At 42.2% G+C, this 17232-nt stretch overlaps 1 protein-coding gene across 2 annotated transcripts; it reads right to left on the reverse strand.

Moving 5' to 3' along the window:
* Positions 1–5394: 5394 nt before the first annotated feature.
* LOC111577440 (E3 ubiquitin-protein ligase TRIM8-like) lies at positions 5395–15884 on the reverse strand. 2 transcript variants are annotated; one of them, XM_023283723.3, is made up of 7 exons: positions 15604–15884; positions 14469–15065; positions 8790–8885; positions 8072–8305; positions 7798–7829; positions 6789–6904; positions 5395–6658 (listed from the first exon to the last, which is right to left on the reverse strand). In XM_023283723.3, the coding sequence occupies exons 2-7, from the start codon at positions 15036–15038 to the stop codon at positions 6000–6002; spliced, it is 1707 nt and encodes a 568-aa protein (XP_023139491.1). In that variant the 5' UTR covers positions 15039–15065; positions 15604–15884; the 3' UTR covers positions 5395–5999. The 2 variants fall into 2 exon arrangements, with proteins under 2 accessions (XP_023139491.1, XP_023139490.1); XM_023283722.3 differs by having other exon boundaries at positions 15600–15884.
* Positions 15885–17232: the final 1348 nt, after the last annotated feature.

The following is a 17232-nucleotide window of genomic DNA, read 5'->3' on the forward strand; positions in this document are numbered from 1 at the left end:
TTGAAGGCTGTGGGCAAACCTGCGATGACATGTGTTCAGTGAGGCCACAGTTCAGTGGTGGTTTCAGGGCAGAACAGCATCTTCAGAGGTGCTGGGTGGAAAATTGCCCACTCTGAAACACACAATCGTGAACAAAATATCACATTTCTTGTTTGCACTGACTGAGTGAATCCCTCCAGAGATGGTTGCCAGGGGCGTGTCATCTGTCTACCTGCAGCTGTCCACCAGTTCTCTGACCTGGTTCAATATTGTGGCGCTGGAGTGGGACGGCTGAACAGTCTGTGACAAAAGCCGCTCAGATTCTTTGTTGAAGCACTGAGAAGCAGGTTTTCAAAAATGGACATTTTATAGCTAACAAACATAGCCTATTGTGGCCAGAATTGTATGAAAATAATCAGAAACATGATTTTTAAAAAGGACATCTCTGTTTTCTTTGATATTTAAATTAGAAAGTGCAGCTTCGTGTATGAATAGTTTGCTTTGTCTGTGCACCATACAACAGAAAAAACACTAGGAAAGATTGCTTTTGTTACACTGTTAAATGCAAAAACACAATGATGAATATATTTAGGCATATTGGAAAATATACTATAGACTTAAATCACCCAAAAGTGCTGAAACATTACAATGCTTTTGGTATTATATTTGGTTAACTATACTTTGTTGTCACTCAAAAATGTACTTAACCTAAAAACACTTATTTTTTTGGGACGCTGTAATGGGGAAAGTACCCTACATTTGAAAACAAAAACAGAAAACTGAAAGGGAAACTAGGTATTGCACTAGACTATCTCAAGTAATAAAACCTAATCTGTAAAGTGAAACTGGCATTTGTTGTTCCTGTTAGGTCGTGCAGACACACACACACCTTAACACATCCTTGAAGCATACAAACAAAACCTTCACATATACTTTATGAACAAAAGTCTCTAAATTCAGATAAAATTTTGATGCAATAACTGTTTTTATTGTTTCCTCTCCAGCTTTTAGAAAAAGGCATTTGAGTATTTTTGTGTAAAATGTGGAATAAAAGTACAGAAGTGTAGGAAAATGAAAATAATATAGGGAATAATCATAAGCTCCAAAGTGAACATACAGGTGCAGTGCTAGAGTAAAGGTACTTGATTAGTTTCCACCTCTGACACTTGAACGTGTCACTCTGTAGCCTGCCATTACTATGGCAACAGCTGACATCACTTTGCATTCTCACTCAAAAACTCATACAGCTGATCTCCGCACAGCGACTCTGAAATGCCCCGTAGTTTTCATGTGAAATCCCTGCCATATTTGCATATACCAACACTTATCCACTGTTTCAGCTCGCTTGCACGCCCACCTCCTTCCTGACGTGCTCATTTCACTTACATACATTGTTTAAATGCTGCCTGCTTCTCTTCAGCTCAAACTTGACAGAGGACTGGTTTATGTTACAATGATTTCCACGAGCAAAAAATAGACCTGAAGATCAATAAACATTGGCCACGGATCTTTGTCTTTGATGTTTGTGCACTCTGTGTGTCTGTAGGTGTGTGTCTGTGTGTGTTTGTGTGCTATTCTGGATTTGAGTTTTGGCACAGATTTCAAAGACCTTATCAGATGAAAGTTAGAATTCTGCAGGGTTGATGAATAGCCACTCTGTATGCATTATGCTGTATATATCCATGTTCCTGTCAGTGTTATGGATGGACTGTAAAGACTGTGTGCGTGTCCAGACTAATAGCACTTACAGTCACTCATTTATTTGTCATATTATAATGCTTAAAGCTTCCACCTCTAATATCCACTGCTGAACTGGCAGCATGGTTACACAAGCTGCAAGCTGTGCAAATGTATAGCGACTATGTCAATACCATTCATCAGGGCCAGAATTACAGTGGAAAACTCCATCCTTTTACTCTCTTCAACCAGTATTAGGTCCCCTCCATTGTTGCACACTTCATTCTGTTGCAGATTTAATGTAAAATTGGTATTTTTTTCTCATCACTAACACATAATGACAAATATTACATTTTTAAAAAATGTTTTAAAAATCAAACATGGAAGTGTCTCATAAAAAAAATATATTCAGATGATTTTCTGGGGTCGGGTCCAAAATCAGTTTTAATTAGGCCTGTAATGTGTCTAGAACTTGACTAGAGTTCACCTGTGGGCAACTGAATGGATTGGGCATAGCTCAGAGAAGCACGCACCTGTGCATATTTGGTCACACTGCATTTCATGACAAAAACCAAGTAAACCTCTGTGATAAACTGCAGCCAGGCATAGATCAGGTCAGGGGCATAAAACCATTTCTGAGGTTTTGACTGCTCCCACGAGAAGCAATGGCCTCAATAAAGAAGTCACCAGGATTCTTCCTAAAACTGACTATACAACCAAACTGAGTAACTGAGCAAGTAGGTCCTTGGTCGAGGAAGTGCAAGAACCCAAAAATCAATTTATTAGAACATCAGAAGTCCTTTGTGGGAGAACCTGTTGGAAGGAGGATAATCTCAGTAGCACTTCATCAACCAGGCCTTTATGATAGAGAAGCTAGGTGGATGCTGCTCTTGAGTTAAAGACACATGACACTCCTTGGAGTTTACCAAACTGCATTGAAATGCATCTGATTATGTTAGGAAATAGATCCTACGGTCTAATGAGACAAAAATTTTATTCCTTTGAGAAAATGTCTTGTTGAACAGCAGGCTCATCGCCTGGCTAATACCCTCCCTACGATGAAGCATGGAGGTGGCATCATCATGCCTTAGGCTTACCTCTCGGCAGGAATCGGAAAGTTGATCAGAATAGAAAGAAGGTTGAATGCAGCCAAATACACAAGGGCTGTTGAAAAAAATCTTCACTAAATTATATTATGACACAGGTGACAGTTTACCTTTCAACATGACAGTGACTCACAGCAGAAAGAAAAGACAAACCTGGAGTGGCGTCAGGACAAGTCCCTGATTGTCCTTTGGTGAGCCAGTCAAAGCTCAAACTTAAACCCCACAAAACCTCTGAGGAGAGACCTGAAGGTGGCAGTTCAGACACTTCACATCCAATCTGACAGAGTTTGAGAGGATCTGCCAGGAATAATGGGATAAACTGGCCAAATCCACGTGTGCAAATCCTGCAGAGACTACCCAAGAAGACGCAAAGCTGTAATTGCTGCCAAAGGAGCTTTTTCAAGGTACTGAACACTGTGACTACCTACATGACTGAGAGTTTTTTTTATTATTGCTAAAAACAAACCCATCTGAGTCCTTATGGGTTGCTGAGGCTAAATTGGTTGACAAAATGCCAGTTTTTATCCATTTAAAACTGAATTTACAACTCAAGGTGAGGAAAAGATGAGAAGCCTGGAACACTTTCGACTGTGATCAATGTCTGTAAAACATCCTGTTTTCCATTAAACACTCTCTTTTGGGGTGAGCAGCATTGGATCTGTGGCCGTGTTGCAAATTTTGCAGAGCTATTACTGACATCTGAGATCGCAAACACTTTTCGCAGTATCAAGATCATATCAAATGTAAACATACTCTGAGGAATATAATTAATAATTGATGCCGAGCAAGAAAATATGGGAAAGAGACAGGGAGAAAGTGCCCACCTCAACTCCAATAGTATCTGTAGCCACTGGCAAAAGCATACAAACAACAGCTGCACAGTTCCCTGCACACTGAGCACACACTCACGCATACTATGGACTCACGTCCTGCTGCAGGCAGGGGCGTGTTGTACTCATACATATACAGGCCCAACACACCTGCCACAACAGAGCACAGCTGTCAGTGCATCACCCTTTAGCCTATACGTAACCTCACTGAGCACACACACACACACACACGCTGAGCCTAATTCAGCACATACATGACGAAACACACGGCTGATTGTGTGCCAACACCTGAGCACACATTCACTTATAAAGCAGGATTCAACTCGCACTAAGCCTGCACAGGAGGCAGCATAAAGCAAACATACATTTTTCTTCCAGGTCAGTGTTTGTACCCAAACTGAGATGAACAACGATGCAGACGAAAGTGATTCAAAAGCTACTGACTTCAAATATTTCACTAAATAAAAATTTAAATCAAGAATACCAAAATATAACACAGTGCATGTAAATGGCTTGGACTTTTTGCTCTATAAATTGGAAGGGTTGTTCTAAACTCAAAGCTATAATTGGATGAAATTAAAGGTATGGCCTTCTTTCTAATATCTGCTGTATGTTTTATTAATAACCTCTCACACACACACAGAAGGAACAGAGAACAAGGGGAATGCTAATTGGCTTGCACACACGCACACGCACACACACACACGCACACGCACACGCACACGCACACGCACACGCACACACACACACACACACGCACACACACACACACAATAAATGTCAGATCACCACAATGTAACTGAGCCTCAGCTCCTCCCCCTTCTCTCCCACATGTATTTGCTGCTAAAATGATATCAGAAATGTTGAATGGAGACGAAACAAAAACAAAAGTGTGCTCAAAACACGGGAGAATGAACTAGAAGGGCGCAACATTTTATAGCCCATAAATAAGTGATGTGCCTCACTTGCCGTGTGTAACCCCCTCTTTTCCATACCATTCCTCCCTCTCAGCCCCGACTTTGCCCCCCAGCTCGCTGCCGCTATCTCACCGTCTCATCGAGGGGGAGGGGAGCGATGAAAGGAAGTATGAGTGACAGATAAGTAGATGACTATACTGTCCCAGCCCTCATTAAAACTCTGTGCTTATATCATCCGCCACCCCAGCCCTCCTCTCCTCCTCCTCCGCATGGAGCCCTGGCAAATGATACCCCGGGAGAGGAAGAGAGAGGAGAGAGGAGGGAGGTGCTGCTCATCAGTTATTCCTGTTCTCTGACCTAACTTGACAACCAGCTCCAATAACGAGACAAAGAGGGATGAGACAGAGATTTTGTCAGAGACCAGGATGTTGACAAGGAAGTGAACTGTCCTAAATTGGCAGATAATGGGCCTGCTGTGGGCCGGTCTGTAACAAATCATTGTCCAAACCTCCTCCACCGTGCTCTCAGATCACTCTGCATACAGTGGATCTCAAACATGTGTTCATTCATTGTCTTTTTTTTTCCATTTTACAAGCCTTAAGCTATGAATAGATTGTTGGTCAGTCACAGGGTGGGATGTACTGCAATAATGGCCATTCTTTTTGCTCTGACATTTCATCCGTAACCCAGTGAGTCACACTGTAAAACCTCTTAACCCAAACAAATCACACAATGTGCCTCTCAGTACAAACAGACCTCAAACTATAATCAGACACAATGTTTAAAATAACAAATGTGCCACTCGGTTTACAGTATACGTTAAAACCAGGGATAAAAAGCCCACAAGACTGCATACAAATGTGTGCTTAAAATACAACAAAAAGGTCATTTAATATGCTTGTTTATTTATTCAACCTTTCTCCACAGATTTTGGTTTATTCATAATCTTCTATAAAAATTCATGAAAAACCTGACAAGCATTTGTCGTCCAGTGTTTTTAGAAAGCCACACGGACTTCGCAGTGCATGGAGAGGCTCCCTGCATGCTTTCAGCCACAAACAGGATATAATCAAGAGCTAGGAAATTGCAAGTACAATAAGTGTGTTAACAGTCTTTTTAGGCACTGGAGTCTCTGGAGTCCCATGCTAGGACTCATGATGAAGGATATGTCGTTTCTTTAGTTCACTGCTTGAATGGATTTAAGACTACATTATTCACATTAGCACTTCCAGTTGAATTGAAACGGGAAATAAATAAAAACACAAACTTATGTTCTCAAATTAGAGCAATACTAGTGTCACCGTGATTCAGGGAGTAAACACTGGTTTCCCAAAACGGAGCCAAATAAATGTCAAATGAACGTTATCGTGAAGGCCTGTTTTAGAAACAAACATTTCTCTGAAACAAGATGCAAAGGAACAAAAAGCATACATGGAAATTCTGATGCCAACTCTGCCAAAACAAACAGAACGAATGCTGATTCTGGTTCATCACTTGGTCCCATAATGCTTGGTTGAAGACTGGCCGTATAGCCCGTAGAAGTCGGGATGCCTGGCTGTCTGTGACGCCTCCATCAGTCCCCTCATGGGAAAATGCTGCAGTGGCTGACTTGCAGGTAGCGGGGCATGTGCGGGAAACTCCTGAGAGGTCATGGAGGGGAAGGAGTCCGACGCCGGGTACGGAGGTCGGGCACGAGCAGCGGGGGCCCTGGAGCAGCAGCAGTTATTCAGAGTACACATCAGTACTTTCCTCCCTTCGTACATGGCTTGTTGCGAGGCACCTGCACCGGGGTAGTGGGACGGTGGGAAGATGGTCCCTGAGTGGTGGCTGGAGCTGGACCCTAGACCCACCATGTGATGGGCTGGAGCCTCAAGCAGCCGACTGTGGCCGGGGCCAGCGTGAGGATTCTGGGAGAGGACTTCCGAGGGATACAAAGATGACGCACGATGGCTCTGGTCGGGCAGGAAGGGTTTTTTGCTGCTGTAGAGCAAAGGTGGAGCATCCTGGGAGGAGGAGTTTTCTGTGTTACTCTCCAGGAAAGCCATGCTGTATTTTCTTTTCTGTAATCCTGAAGCAGTCCCAAGTTGCGAGCCAGCAGAGCTGCTGTGAGGCTGGACAATTTCAAGAATAGGCGCCTCATTGAACGGTTCTGAGGAAGCAGTGGTGGGGGAGACAGAGATAAAAGTTTATTCTGGCTATGTTATATCCCAGAAACTGGTGAATGTTTTGCAGTTTTACATAACTGCTATCTTCATTTAGTCACTGCATTTCTTTCTTACCTTCCAGCATCTTTCGCAAATTCTTCTCTCTCGTTGAGAGCTCAGACAGCAAATGACTAGAGTTGAGTTGACCCACTCTGAGAGGAGGGATGGCACTACTCAGGTATGAGTTTGACCTGAGAGAAAGACAAACACAAGTAAAACCAGTGGGACAAGATTCAGGCTGTTTGGACCTTTAGTATAGATCCACTCTTCATTTTACTTTACATGCCAACTATCAGACACACAACACATGTTAAGTATCCCTGCTATGATCGGATTTTTGAATAATTTTTGATTTAATGACTTAATAATTGACTTTGCAAGATGAAAGTATGTCAGAATATATTAGGTATTAAATAAAAACTCATGCAGCTGTTCTCCAAGCATTGAGTAAAAATGTTCTAGATTTTTTGTACACACTTTTCTTAGATTTAAAGGTTTGAAACTCGACGGCTTAAATGCCAGTTATGTTTCATTCACAGCTCAGTGAGTAAAGGACAGAAGTCAGTGGTGTGAACTGGAGTAAGAGGCACAATATGCTGTCCCTCTTTCTGACTGAATCAAGAATTGATTCTACATCAAATTGTGACACTGTAAAAGATCCCCACCCGTTATCTATATCAGTAAGAACATGTTATGCATATGGATATTTCTGTATTCTATGTCTATGCCATCTCCTAAATATGATTAAAATCATGATAAGTCCCATAAACTTTTTATATAATCACACTCATTGAAGCAGACATCTGCCCTTTACACACATACATTTTGGATAGGATCATAGAGATATAATAAGTGAGGTTGTTCTCCAAATTTAGGCTATTTTTGCATGAACAGTTCACTGGTTGTAAAACACAGGTCAAGAATTGCTCTGGTATATGAAGAATAAGTTGCAACTGGGAAGATAATATTTGATTATGAAGTGCTCCAAGTTAAGTTTGCACAGAATAAGCATCGGTGCAACAAAAACCATGAATGAATTAGTTTGCTACAAAGCAATTAGCAGCTTCTTAGGAGAAATACTCACCTGTCCATTAGCAGCTGGTAAGGTTTTGTGTTCTAAAAACGACAATAAGATGTACAAGTCAATGAGACACACCATCTGCCTTCAAAGATCTCACTAACAGCTACTAGCAGGAAACAAGAATGCACAAAGCGTTTGCTGTAATTTATCTGTGTACATTATGCACATGCATCAGAGTTTCTTGCACATGATGTGTTTGAGTCCCATGAATCGTCTGAATGATTGTACAGACATAAATGTATTCAGGAGAGGAGGAAAGAGAAGAGCAGATTTGTACCTTCATGAAGGTCACGCTGTCTGCTCTTTGGAACAATGTTTGCACTGAGCTCAGGAGTTTTTCTGCTTCCTGGTGCTTCTCGTTGAGCTGCAGGACCTGCTGGGAGTTCTTCCTCACGTACATGACGTAAGTGTTCTCCAGCATCTGCATGGTTTCTGCCTGGTTTGCTTCTAGCAGCGCATGCATCCTCTGATACTGGGCTTTCACACGCTCCTTAAGCTCTGACACTGCATCCTGTGGAGAAAAGACACGTTGGGGACAAGTTGCTACACAAGCACAGACACACTTACTGGCTATTCACACAGAAAGTGCGATTTTAAACATCTAAATCCTTTTTTGTTTTTTACATTATTTAGCAGGAAACAAGTAAAGACAAAGATGAAAATGTAACTTTTGCTGCAATACAGAGTACTGAATTGATGTGTCCAATTACTGTATATTAAAGGAGTTTATTTCTTTGTGGAATCTGTGCTTTTCCTTTTTTGGACTGAAAGCAGGAAAGTCGTTTGTAAAATGCATTTTCAGTCCTAATGCACTAACCAGTCACAGCTAGAGATACATTTCCCTTTCATTTCCCAACAGTGAAAAAATGCAGTCATATCATTACAGCAGACAAAATTATAGCACAAACCCACATGATGACAAAGCAGGAAGGGACTGGTACTGATGATGTTCAGCAGTCTCTATAAGTATATGCTATGCGCATGTTGCACTGTACCTTCATCAGCGTCTTGTCTAACTCAAGCTTGTTGAGTTGCTCATCGATGCTCTGAACACGACCTTCCAGTCTGTCTTGCTGCCTCATTAGCATGGCCTGTGGAGAGATGACACAGAGGAGATGGATTAGACAGATGAACCACAACAAGACACTCTGAAAATAGAAAAACAGGACAAACACACTCTGCAACTTTCCTAAATCTTGTGCCTCTGCCGTGACCTCAGACAACTTCCACCACAATCCTGATTAGACAGAGGAAACAACAGTTGCCGACGACAAGCACACGCATTTATCCATTACGAGGGCACCAGCAAAGGCAAACAAAATTGCTCAAATCAATCTCTGATTTCTCTCTAGTTTGTCATGGATCCTACAACATCAAGTGAAGTCCACTGTTGGGACCAGCCTACTTCCTCTGTGGGCTCAATCAAGAGTGCAAAAAGAGCCAAAGGCCAGTGAAAGAGCCAGCAAACATAATCCTTCTCCATTTACTGCAGGAGATGGAAATCAATCTGCAGTCACAGACTGACAGCTAACTGGGAGCAGGGGAGGGCAGGTACGCTTTTTAATGAACTGTTTCTGCATGGGAAAGGCACCATGCCCAAATAAGAGAAAACCTGCTGTCATGGCAACAAAGCCTTGTGTATGTATTTATATGTGAAAACTAATGTGTATGTGAGGGAGCTGAGAGGGGGAGCAAAAAGCGGGGGTGTCTCACTACCCCTCTGCTTTCTCAGTTTGCCACATGCATCGCTCCCATTGTTTGCGTTGGCCTCTGTGTCAGTGACAGATTGTCGTGTCTGTGTGCACAACGCCGGGGTCTGCTCACTCCCTCCCCACCAGTGTGCACCGGAGAAAGGGAACGGGTAGGAAAGGCACTGCTTGCACATGCCAAGAACGGACCGAAAGAAAGTGAGAAAGACATACAAAAAAAAAGAGAGAGTGAAACCAAACGAGAAAAAAAAGTTTGAAGCAAAAAAAAAAAGAGATAGGGAGAATGAGGACATTCCTGTGGTCTCAAGTGAGCGAGTTTCAGGGTAGTTACACTGCGGTATCACAGCAACAGGCCTCTTCAGCTGCTTACAACACTCATGTTGTAAGCAGCAGTTGATGTCCATAAGACATCCACTGGCAGGCCACAATACTACAGTGAACACAGTCCAACCAGTCTCTGAAACAAAACAACAAAAAAGACTTTCAATGACATAAAATAATACTATTATAATAATTACTTGCATATTCTTTAAACTGTTCTTTGAAGTTCAGAAGACTGCTGACAAATTTTGCACCTGGGAAGCAAATGAAAGATTTTTTTTTGCCTTCTCTGGTTCCTGAAGGAGACAGACACTTGAGTTATAAGATGAAGTTTGGAACACTGACAATAGGACGGACTAACAAGGGTCACTTTTGGGTCAACTGGGAAAAATGGGACGACCTGTAAAGGCAACACTAGCATATTATCACCAAACAGAACTGCTGACAAAAGTATCGCAAACAGTAGTGCAGTTTATTTGGAGTCCTATTTCTAGACAACCATCAAATTCAAGTCCAATATTTATTCTCCATTTTGCTCCGTTTGGTGCCCATCAGCCCTGTTTGCAGCTAAATGCACTTAAGTGGAAGCAAGTCTCAAACTTTGCTGTTAGCTCACTTCAATGTTACTTTGTCAGGCTGTTACTTAAGGCTTTGCAGATAGTGTGCAACTGATTTATAAAAACTGTCCACAGCTGCATGCAGCTGTTTTCTGCGGCTTGAAATGTGGCTGATTAGAGTTGTCTAAATCAGTAAAGTCACCATAAAGTTGTAAAACCACATCAATTAACTGAAAATGTCGAAAAGAAAGCAAAAAACTGCAGAGCTGGGTGACAGCTCTCTTTGGATTTGTTGCTGTAAGTGACCCCTCTCACATCAGCCACAGCCATATGATCCATTGTTAATATAAAAATATTGATCAGGGCAGCTTTATGCGCTTAGAGGATTTGGAGAAGATTCGTTTCTGCATTTCCAATCATTTCTCCATGCATTAATTACTGCGTCACCACTGCAGTGCTGACCATCTTTAGAAGAAATTGGTCCAACGAGAGAATACATCTTGCTCTATGGGCTGTGATACTGAGGCTTATACATTGTTAGCATAAGAGATGGAGACAAACATGAGCCATTGGAGCAACAAGCCTGTCTTTAGTTAGTAACTTTAAACTACACCATTTTTACTTCAGTGATATGTAACTGACAGCTTCACTTGCATGGGATTCTTTGCAATTCATGACCAGAAAACAAGCTCAGCAAGTGCTCAAATGTTTTCCTTGCAGCTTAGCAAGCTCAGCGCCATGCACCTAGGAAACTACTCTCCCTAATTCTTCAACTTTGGGGCACTTGTGCTAAATTCATATACAGGATTTAACGGTGTAAAGAAGAAAGCTGAGCATCTGTGCAATGATTAAGGACAGATCTTAAATGGGGTTTTCCTGGCTTCCTGGCTCAGACTAGGTCTTTAGGGGAGATGACTACACACTACAGTAAGCATGATCATTCCCGCGTACAGTAAAGGAAACGAGTCAGTCTGTGTTACCTTATTTGACAGGAATCTATGCATTGTCCTTTTATTTCTGACCAGTTGACTCACAAAAATGTCTATTTCTCGTCAGTAAATCATCAGTTGGTTTTTATTGTCAACTCCTATCATATTTGAAGCTGATGATTTTCTTTCATTGCTGGATAAAATTTCTTAGAGGAGCACCTAAAACCTGTTTGGGGGACAACAAACTGTAATACTTTTGCTTACATCTGAATCACTAGTTGAACTTTAGATGCCCTGTGGATTTTTTGACCACTCAAGGCCCTGTAGAGACATATTATCATGTCCTTGTATTGTTTGGACCACAAACATTCAACCAGCATGCACATGTATTAAAAGAGGACAGCAAGTTTTTTTCTAATGAAAGCTGGGCCATTTCACAGTAACACATCCAGTTTAACTTAATACACTGATGATGAGGTCACACATGCACACCAACAGCACAGGTGGAGGTGTTAAATTTATCAATGAAAGAGCAGCAGAAGAAGATATGTCAATGATGTGGTGCAGTCAGAAGATATACGCAAGTAGATAGACACTAACAATACAAGCACACACTTTTGTGCACCGAGCGAGGCGGTAACCGTTCCGCAGACATTGATGTGTTGCAGTGTGTCACATTTTTCACATCTTCTCACACAAGACTGGCAGAATTTATGTTGAAAACCAGCCCAGTGGTCTTTAATCCTGTTTCACACAGCCATAACACATCCCACACCTTTACTACATCTTGACACTACATCTTGCTTACACAAGAGGCAGTTTCAGCTAAACACTCCTCTTCAAACAAACTGATAATACCCATATCAACTGACTCTACCCTGCAAGCTCACGTGGTACCTGGTTAGATGACCGTGTTTCTTGTTCCTTCCAGTTTTCCATGTGAGTACCTTCTAACTTTTCAGGCAGTACTAAGACATTAGTCATCACTGTTTTAACACAACGTATAAAACTTCAGTGTTACCTCATACTGTCACCGTGAATGTTGTACTGACAAAATAGCAGAGAACACTTTGTTGAGTTTTGGTGCGTGAGCTGCTTTGGCTTCACATCATGGCAGCAGCTTTTTGCGGCTTGATGCGTCTGTTGAACAACTGTGTCTTCCTCATTTTGTCCTGGTTCCTCCAATTCCTTTTTTTTGTTGCGTTGTGTGTTTGAAATAGCATAAGGGGGCAGGGGCAGCATAGCAGCATGAAAGCCTACCTTTATCAAGCTTAAACCCGCCAATGATCACTTTCCCCACTGTCCTATTTAGGCATCCAGACACCCACAGGTTGCCAGGAAGCTCATGTTTAAATGAGGAGCCTCAGGCTCAATGAACAGAGAGCCTCTTTCACAATCAACTGACAACTATTCCCCACTTCTGATGTCAATGGACTGCCCTCAGCATTCTGGGGAACTGACTCACTCCAGCCCAGATACAAGAAACTGCAAACAGCAGAGCTTCCATGAGCGATGGTTTCCTGCTGAGGTGCCTGAGAAAACTAAGGTGAGGTTGTGTGGGAGGGCTCCTCCTCCGCTTGTCCCAGGGACGACATTACTATTATATTACACTTTCCTTCTCGTCTTGAAATTACCAGCAAGCCTGCAAAAGGTTACTGTAAAAGTCTCCTTTGGGAGCCAAAGATAACCATAGATATGAACATAGCTACATTGGTTTTTCCCTTTTTGCTTATCCCAAAAGCAACAAGAGTGTTGCCAGGGGAATTTAAAATCCTTTTACCAAAATAGACCACAGCTCAGTCAAGGAGAAAGACCTCTCAGTAAGTAATGATGAGAAGCCACTCTGGCCTCAGATTACTTTAACAAATGTCCCCACATAAAAGAAGCCTAACTTTTTGGCTATTGCCTCATTTATCAATAAATTAGAGTGCAATGTGACTGAAGGCCCAACCATGTAGAGTGTTAATCTGAGAAGAGGCAGGGACTCCTGGGTAACTCCATTTGGGAACATACAGTTGTGAAAGAACAGAAAGATGGGTGGGTGTGTGCATGTGAATGTGTAGAGAGAGCAGCTGTGGAAAGGGCTGAACAGACATCTTTTGTCCCAATAATAGCTCTGAACCAGGGCAACAGTTTGCACTAAAGACTTCAACTGATTTAGAGCTTTGTGATCTACAGTGGAAAGAAATGCGCCTGTAAGTTTCCCAACTGGAATAATGCAATCACCGAAAGTATCAACAAGACGGCAACACGGCAGATGCTAAAACTAATCTGATTCTCACTCCCACCCGTCACAGATAGGGAGGAACACGAAAGAAATGCGAAGAAGGCAGTGTGGGTGGTTGTTTTTTTACACCTTTCTACTCACATTAGGCTTGTGGAAAGAGAGCGAACTGAAATAGAGAATTGAGGACAACACATAGGTGGACCAGGAAATGACACGCTGGCCTTATGCGAGAGGAATTCCTCCATTCATCTTGAGGTCAAAACACATTGTAAAGAAGCTATTTTCGTCTTTCTGCCCTTTCTTTATATCCTCCCCCCAAAATTTTCCTCAGAACGACCTTCCAACTGCCGAGAAGAAGGGTTTAAGTTCAGGCTTTTGTGAACATTTTCACAAACCGCCTTCATTTATCAGCTTCCACAGCCTTGCCAGTGTGCATGAAACCGATAGGGGCGGCTAGCATAAACAAACCACATGTGGATCCACCCCCACTGCACAGGGGTCATCGTTTCCGGTGGATGCAGATTGCATCACAGCACTTACCCGAGGGCACAGCGCTGCTAATGGGAAGGCGTGGCGGTCTGGAGTGGCTGGTATGATCAAGGTTAAAAGCAATGTGTGTGTCTGTGTGTGTGACGTATTGCCTGCACGTGTGTGTGTGTGTGTGTGTGTGTGTGTGTGTGTGTGTGTGTGTGTGTGTGTGTGTGTGTGTGTGTGCGTGTGCGTGTGCGTGTGTGTGCGCTAACATCTACCCAGAGGGGCGGCTTTCACCTGTCCAGTCCTTTTACATCAGATTAGATTAGAGAGAAAGTCTTTGTGGACTAGTGAACTGAAAGAAACGTTCCTTGAGATTCAAAGACACGACCATGTAAATGTTTCCTTTCTGCTGAGAGTTGGCCATGTAGGAGAGCGTGTGTGGGTGCGATTTGTCTACCTGCATTTGTATGCGTTGTGAATCCACGTCGCAGACTGTGTGTCTTTGGTTAGTGCAATGGGAGATGCAGCAGAACGGACACAGAGCCACCTGCTCCTCCTCACAGTGGAGCAGCCTGTACTCCTCATGGCTGGGGCAGGTCCAAGCGCTCAGCTCCTCGGCGTCGACTAACAGGTGTCCCGGGGCGGCGCACGGCTGCTGTAGGTGCGTCTGGATGTGGATCTGACAGCAGGGCTCCTTGCAGCGCAGACAGACTTTGCGCACAGGCAGCGGGGGGCCTCGTCTGCAGAGGACACAGTGCAGCACAGCGGGGACTTTCTCAGCGTTCAGAGCGTTGAAGCGCTTCACAATGTTGGCCAGCTTGAAGTTCTTCTCCAGCGTGGGTTTCTGCTCGTAGTCATGGTTGCACTCGGGACAGCGGACCGCAGCGTTGTCTTTGGCCCAAGCCTCAGAGATGCAACCCCTGCAGAAGTTGTGCTTGCACGGCAGCTGGATGGGCTCGTCGAAAACATTCAGGCAAATGGGACACAGCAGCTCCTCTTCGAAGCAGTTTTTCCAAGTTGCATCCATGTCTTCGGCTGAACTGATGGCGGGCAACTAAAACAAACAAAAAAAAAAGCAAAACTGAGATTTAGTTTCTAAATATAGATTACTGCTGTCTTATTTTGAAATGAAAACATCCTTATAAGCAGATTATTCTCAATTATTACAATATTACCATCCAAAATGGCACAAAAAGATGTGAGTAAGCAGACACTGTTCTTTAGAGGTACTGAGAGTGCGTAACAGTAACACAATTGGCAAATGAAGCATTAGAGGACTAACACCAGCTAGAAAAAAAACAGGCAAAATTAACTCAGTAAGTAAAACTCAAGCAACTAAATTTAATTTCTATACAACGTCAGACTTGTACATTTCCACGGGGGAGCAGGACGACACAAGCTGTGGCATTTAAAAGCGAGTGACAACTTGCCAGTGAATAAAACTGGAACCAGGACTCTTGTGTCTAATTAAATGTTACACTGACATTTCATTTTTTAACGCTTAAGGCTTCTCTCTCCCCTGCTTTTTAATTAGAACAGTTTCCCGACACACACTGGGTGTATTCTTACGGAAGAAACGCAACGTTACCAACTATTTATTTTCCATGTCGTCGGCAGACTCCGGTGCACCTACACCGCGGCTCAGCTTGTCATCCAGCCCGGTGAGATCCAGCTCCTCCGGTTAGATTACAGGCGAGCGTCCGCCGCGGCGCTGCTCTCCGGTCTTTCGCAAAGATTCCCGGCCGCTTTCCTCGGCTGCTTTCGCCTCTCCGTCAACTCTTTGAGTGATATTTGACGGTGAAGTGCGGCCAGATTAGTGTGTGGTCGGAAGGGAGCGCAGTGCTTCCACACACCGACGGACGGCCCTCCAATAACGTGACCCGTCACGGAGTTGATACATCGACGGGGAGGAGCCGCCAGCAGCCGAGCAGAGAACAACCACAGCAAACTCTACCGGACACTCTGGAGAAGACCGGCAGAAGACTGGGACAGAACTGAGACCCCCAGGGGCCCACAGTAGATCTTATGTGTGGACAAAGGCTATATATATATATAGTAAATAAACCCCCCTCTGTAAGTTATAATACTGACTTTATGTTATATAGAACAGATTGAGAACAACTTTTCTTACCTAAGAGTGTAAAATATTTATTAACACAGCTTTTTAAAACGTATTTATTGAACTTATACGCTGCCAGTCAAAAGTTTGGACACACCTTCTCATTTAATGCTTTTTATTTATTTGTATTATTTTCTACATTGTAGATTAATACTGATTAAATCTTGTTTACAACATAGTTCCATATGTATTCTTTTATAATTTTGATGTCTTCGGTCTTAATTTACAATGTGTAAAATAATTAAATAAAAAGCATTGAATGAGAAGATGTGTCCAAACTTTTGACTGGCAGTGTACCTTTAACACATTTAATACAACACACTGCAAATAGAATAGAAAACATGCTTCCTTATTGCACGTCAGTTTACATCTTTTTTTTTTGTGCATTGTCCTTCTATCTTGTATGTAACACGTGTGAGCTACTGGAAATCTTGAATTTCCCCAAGGATAAATAAAATATCTATCTATCTATCTATCTATCTATCTATCTATCTATCTATCTATCTATCTATCTATCTATCTATCTATCTATCTATCTATCTATCTATCTATCTATCTATCTATCTATCTATCTATCTATCTATCTATCTATCTATCTATCTATCTAAGAAATGTAAAAAATACTGTAGAAAAATGTTATGTACAAGAGTAATCTATTTTAAAAATCATATAGATTATTGCTGTAGAATATCTGTTGAATGTAGATATCTCCCTGGGCGTGTCTGAAATGTGTTTTTTTTAGTATATATTTTATATTATGTGATATTTATTACCTTTTTTTTAACTTGCACTGTTTCTCTTGCACTTAATTTAATTGCACAAGTTGTAACAACAATAAAGATATTGAATTGAATGGAAATTTGTATAATAAGAACTATACAATAAATATTACTTCTGGATATTGCACATTACAGAACATATACTAAAATGTACTGGCTTAAAGTAGTGCAATAAAATGCATGCAAGGTGCAGTTTTATGTCAACACACTACAGGCTCAGTTTATAAATAGAAGGTGCGTAAAGAAGAAGGTGTGAAAAATGTGGATGTTTCCAGATTCTGCAAATGTAAAAGTAAATAAAATGCTTGTAGATACCCAAGTTC

This window comes from Amphiprion ocellaris, chromosome 16 (assembly GCF_022539595.1).
Source record: "Amphiprion ocellaris isolate individual 3 ecotype Okinawa chromosome 16, ASM2253959v1, whole genome shotgun sequence".
Lineage (NCBI taxonomy): Eukaryota > Metazoa > Chordata > Actinopteri > Pomacentridae > Amphiprion > Amphiprion ocellaris.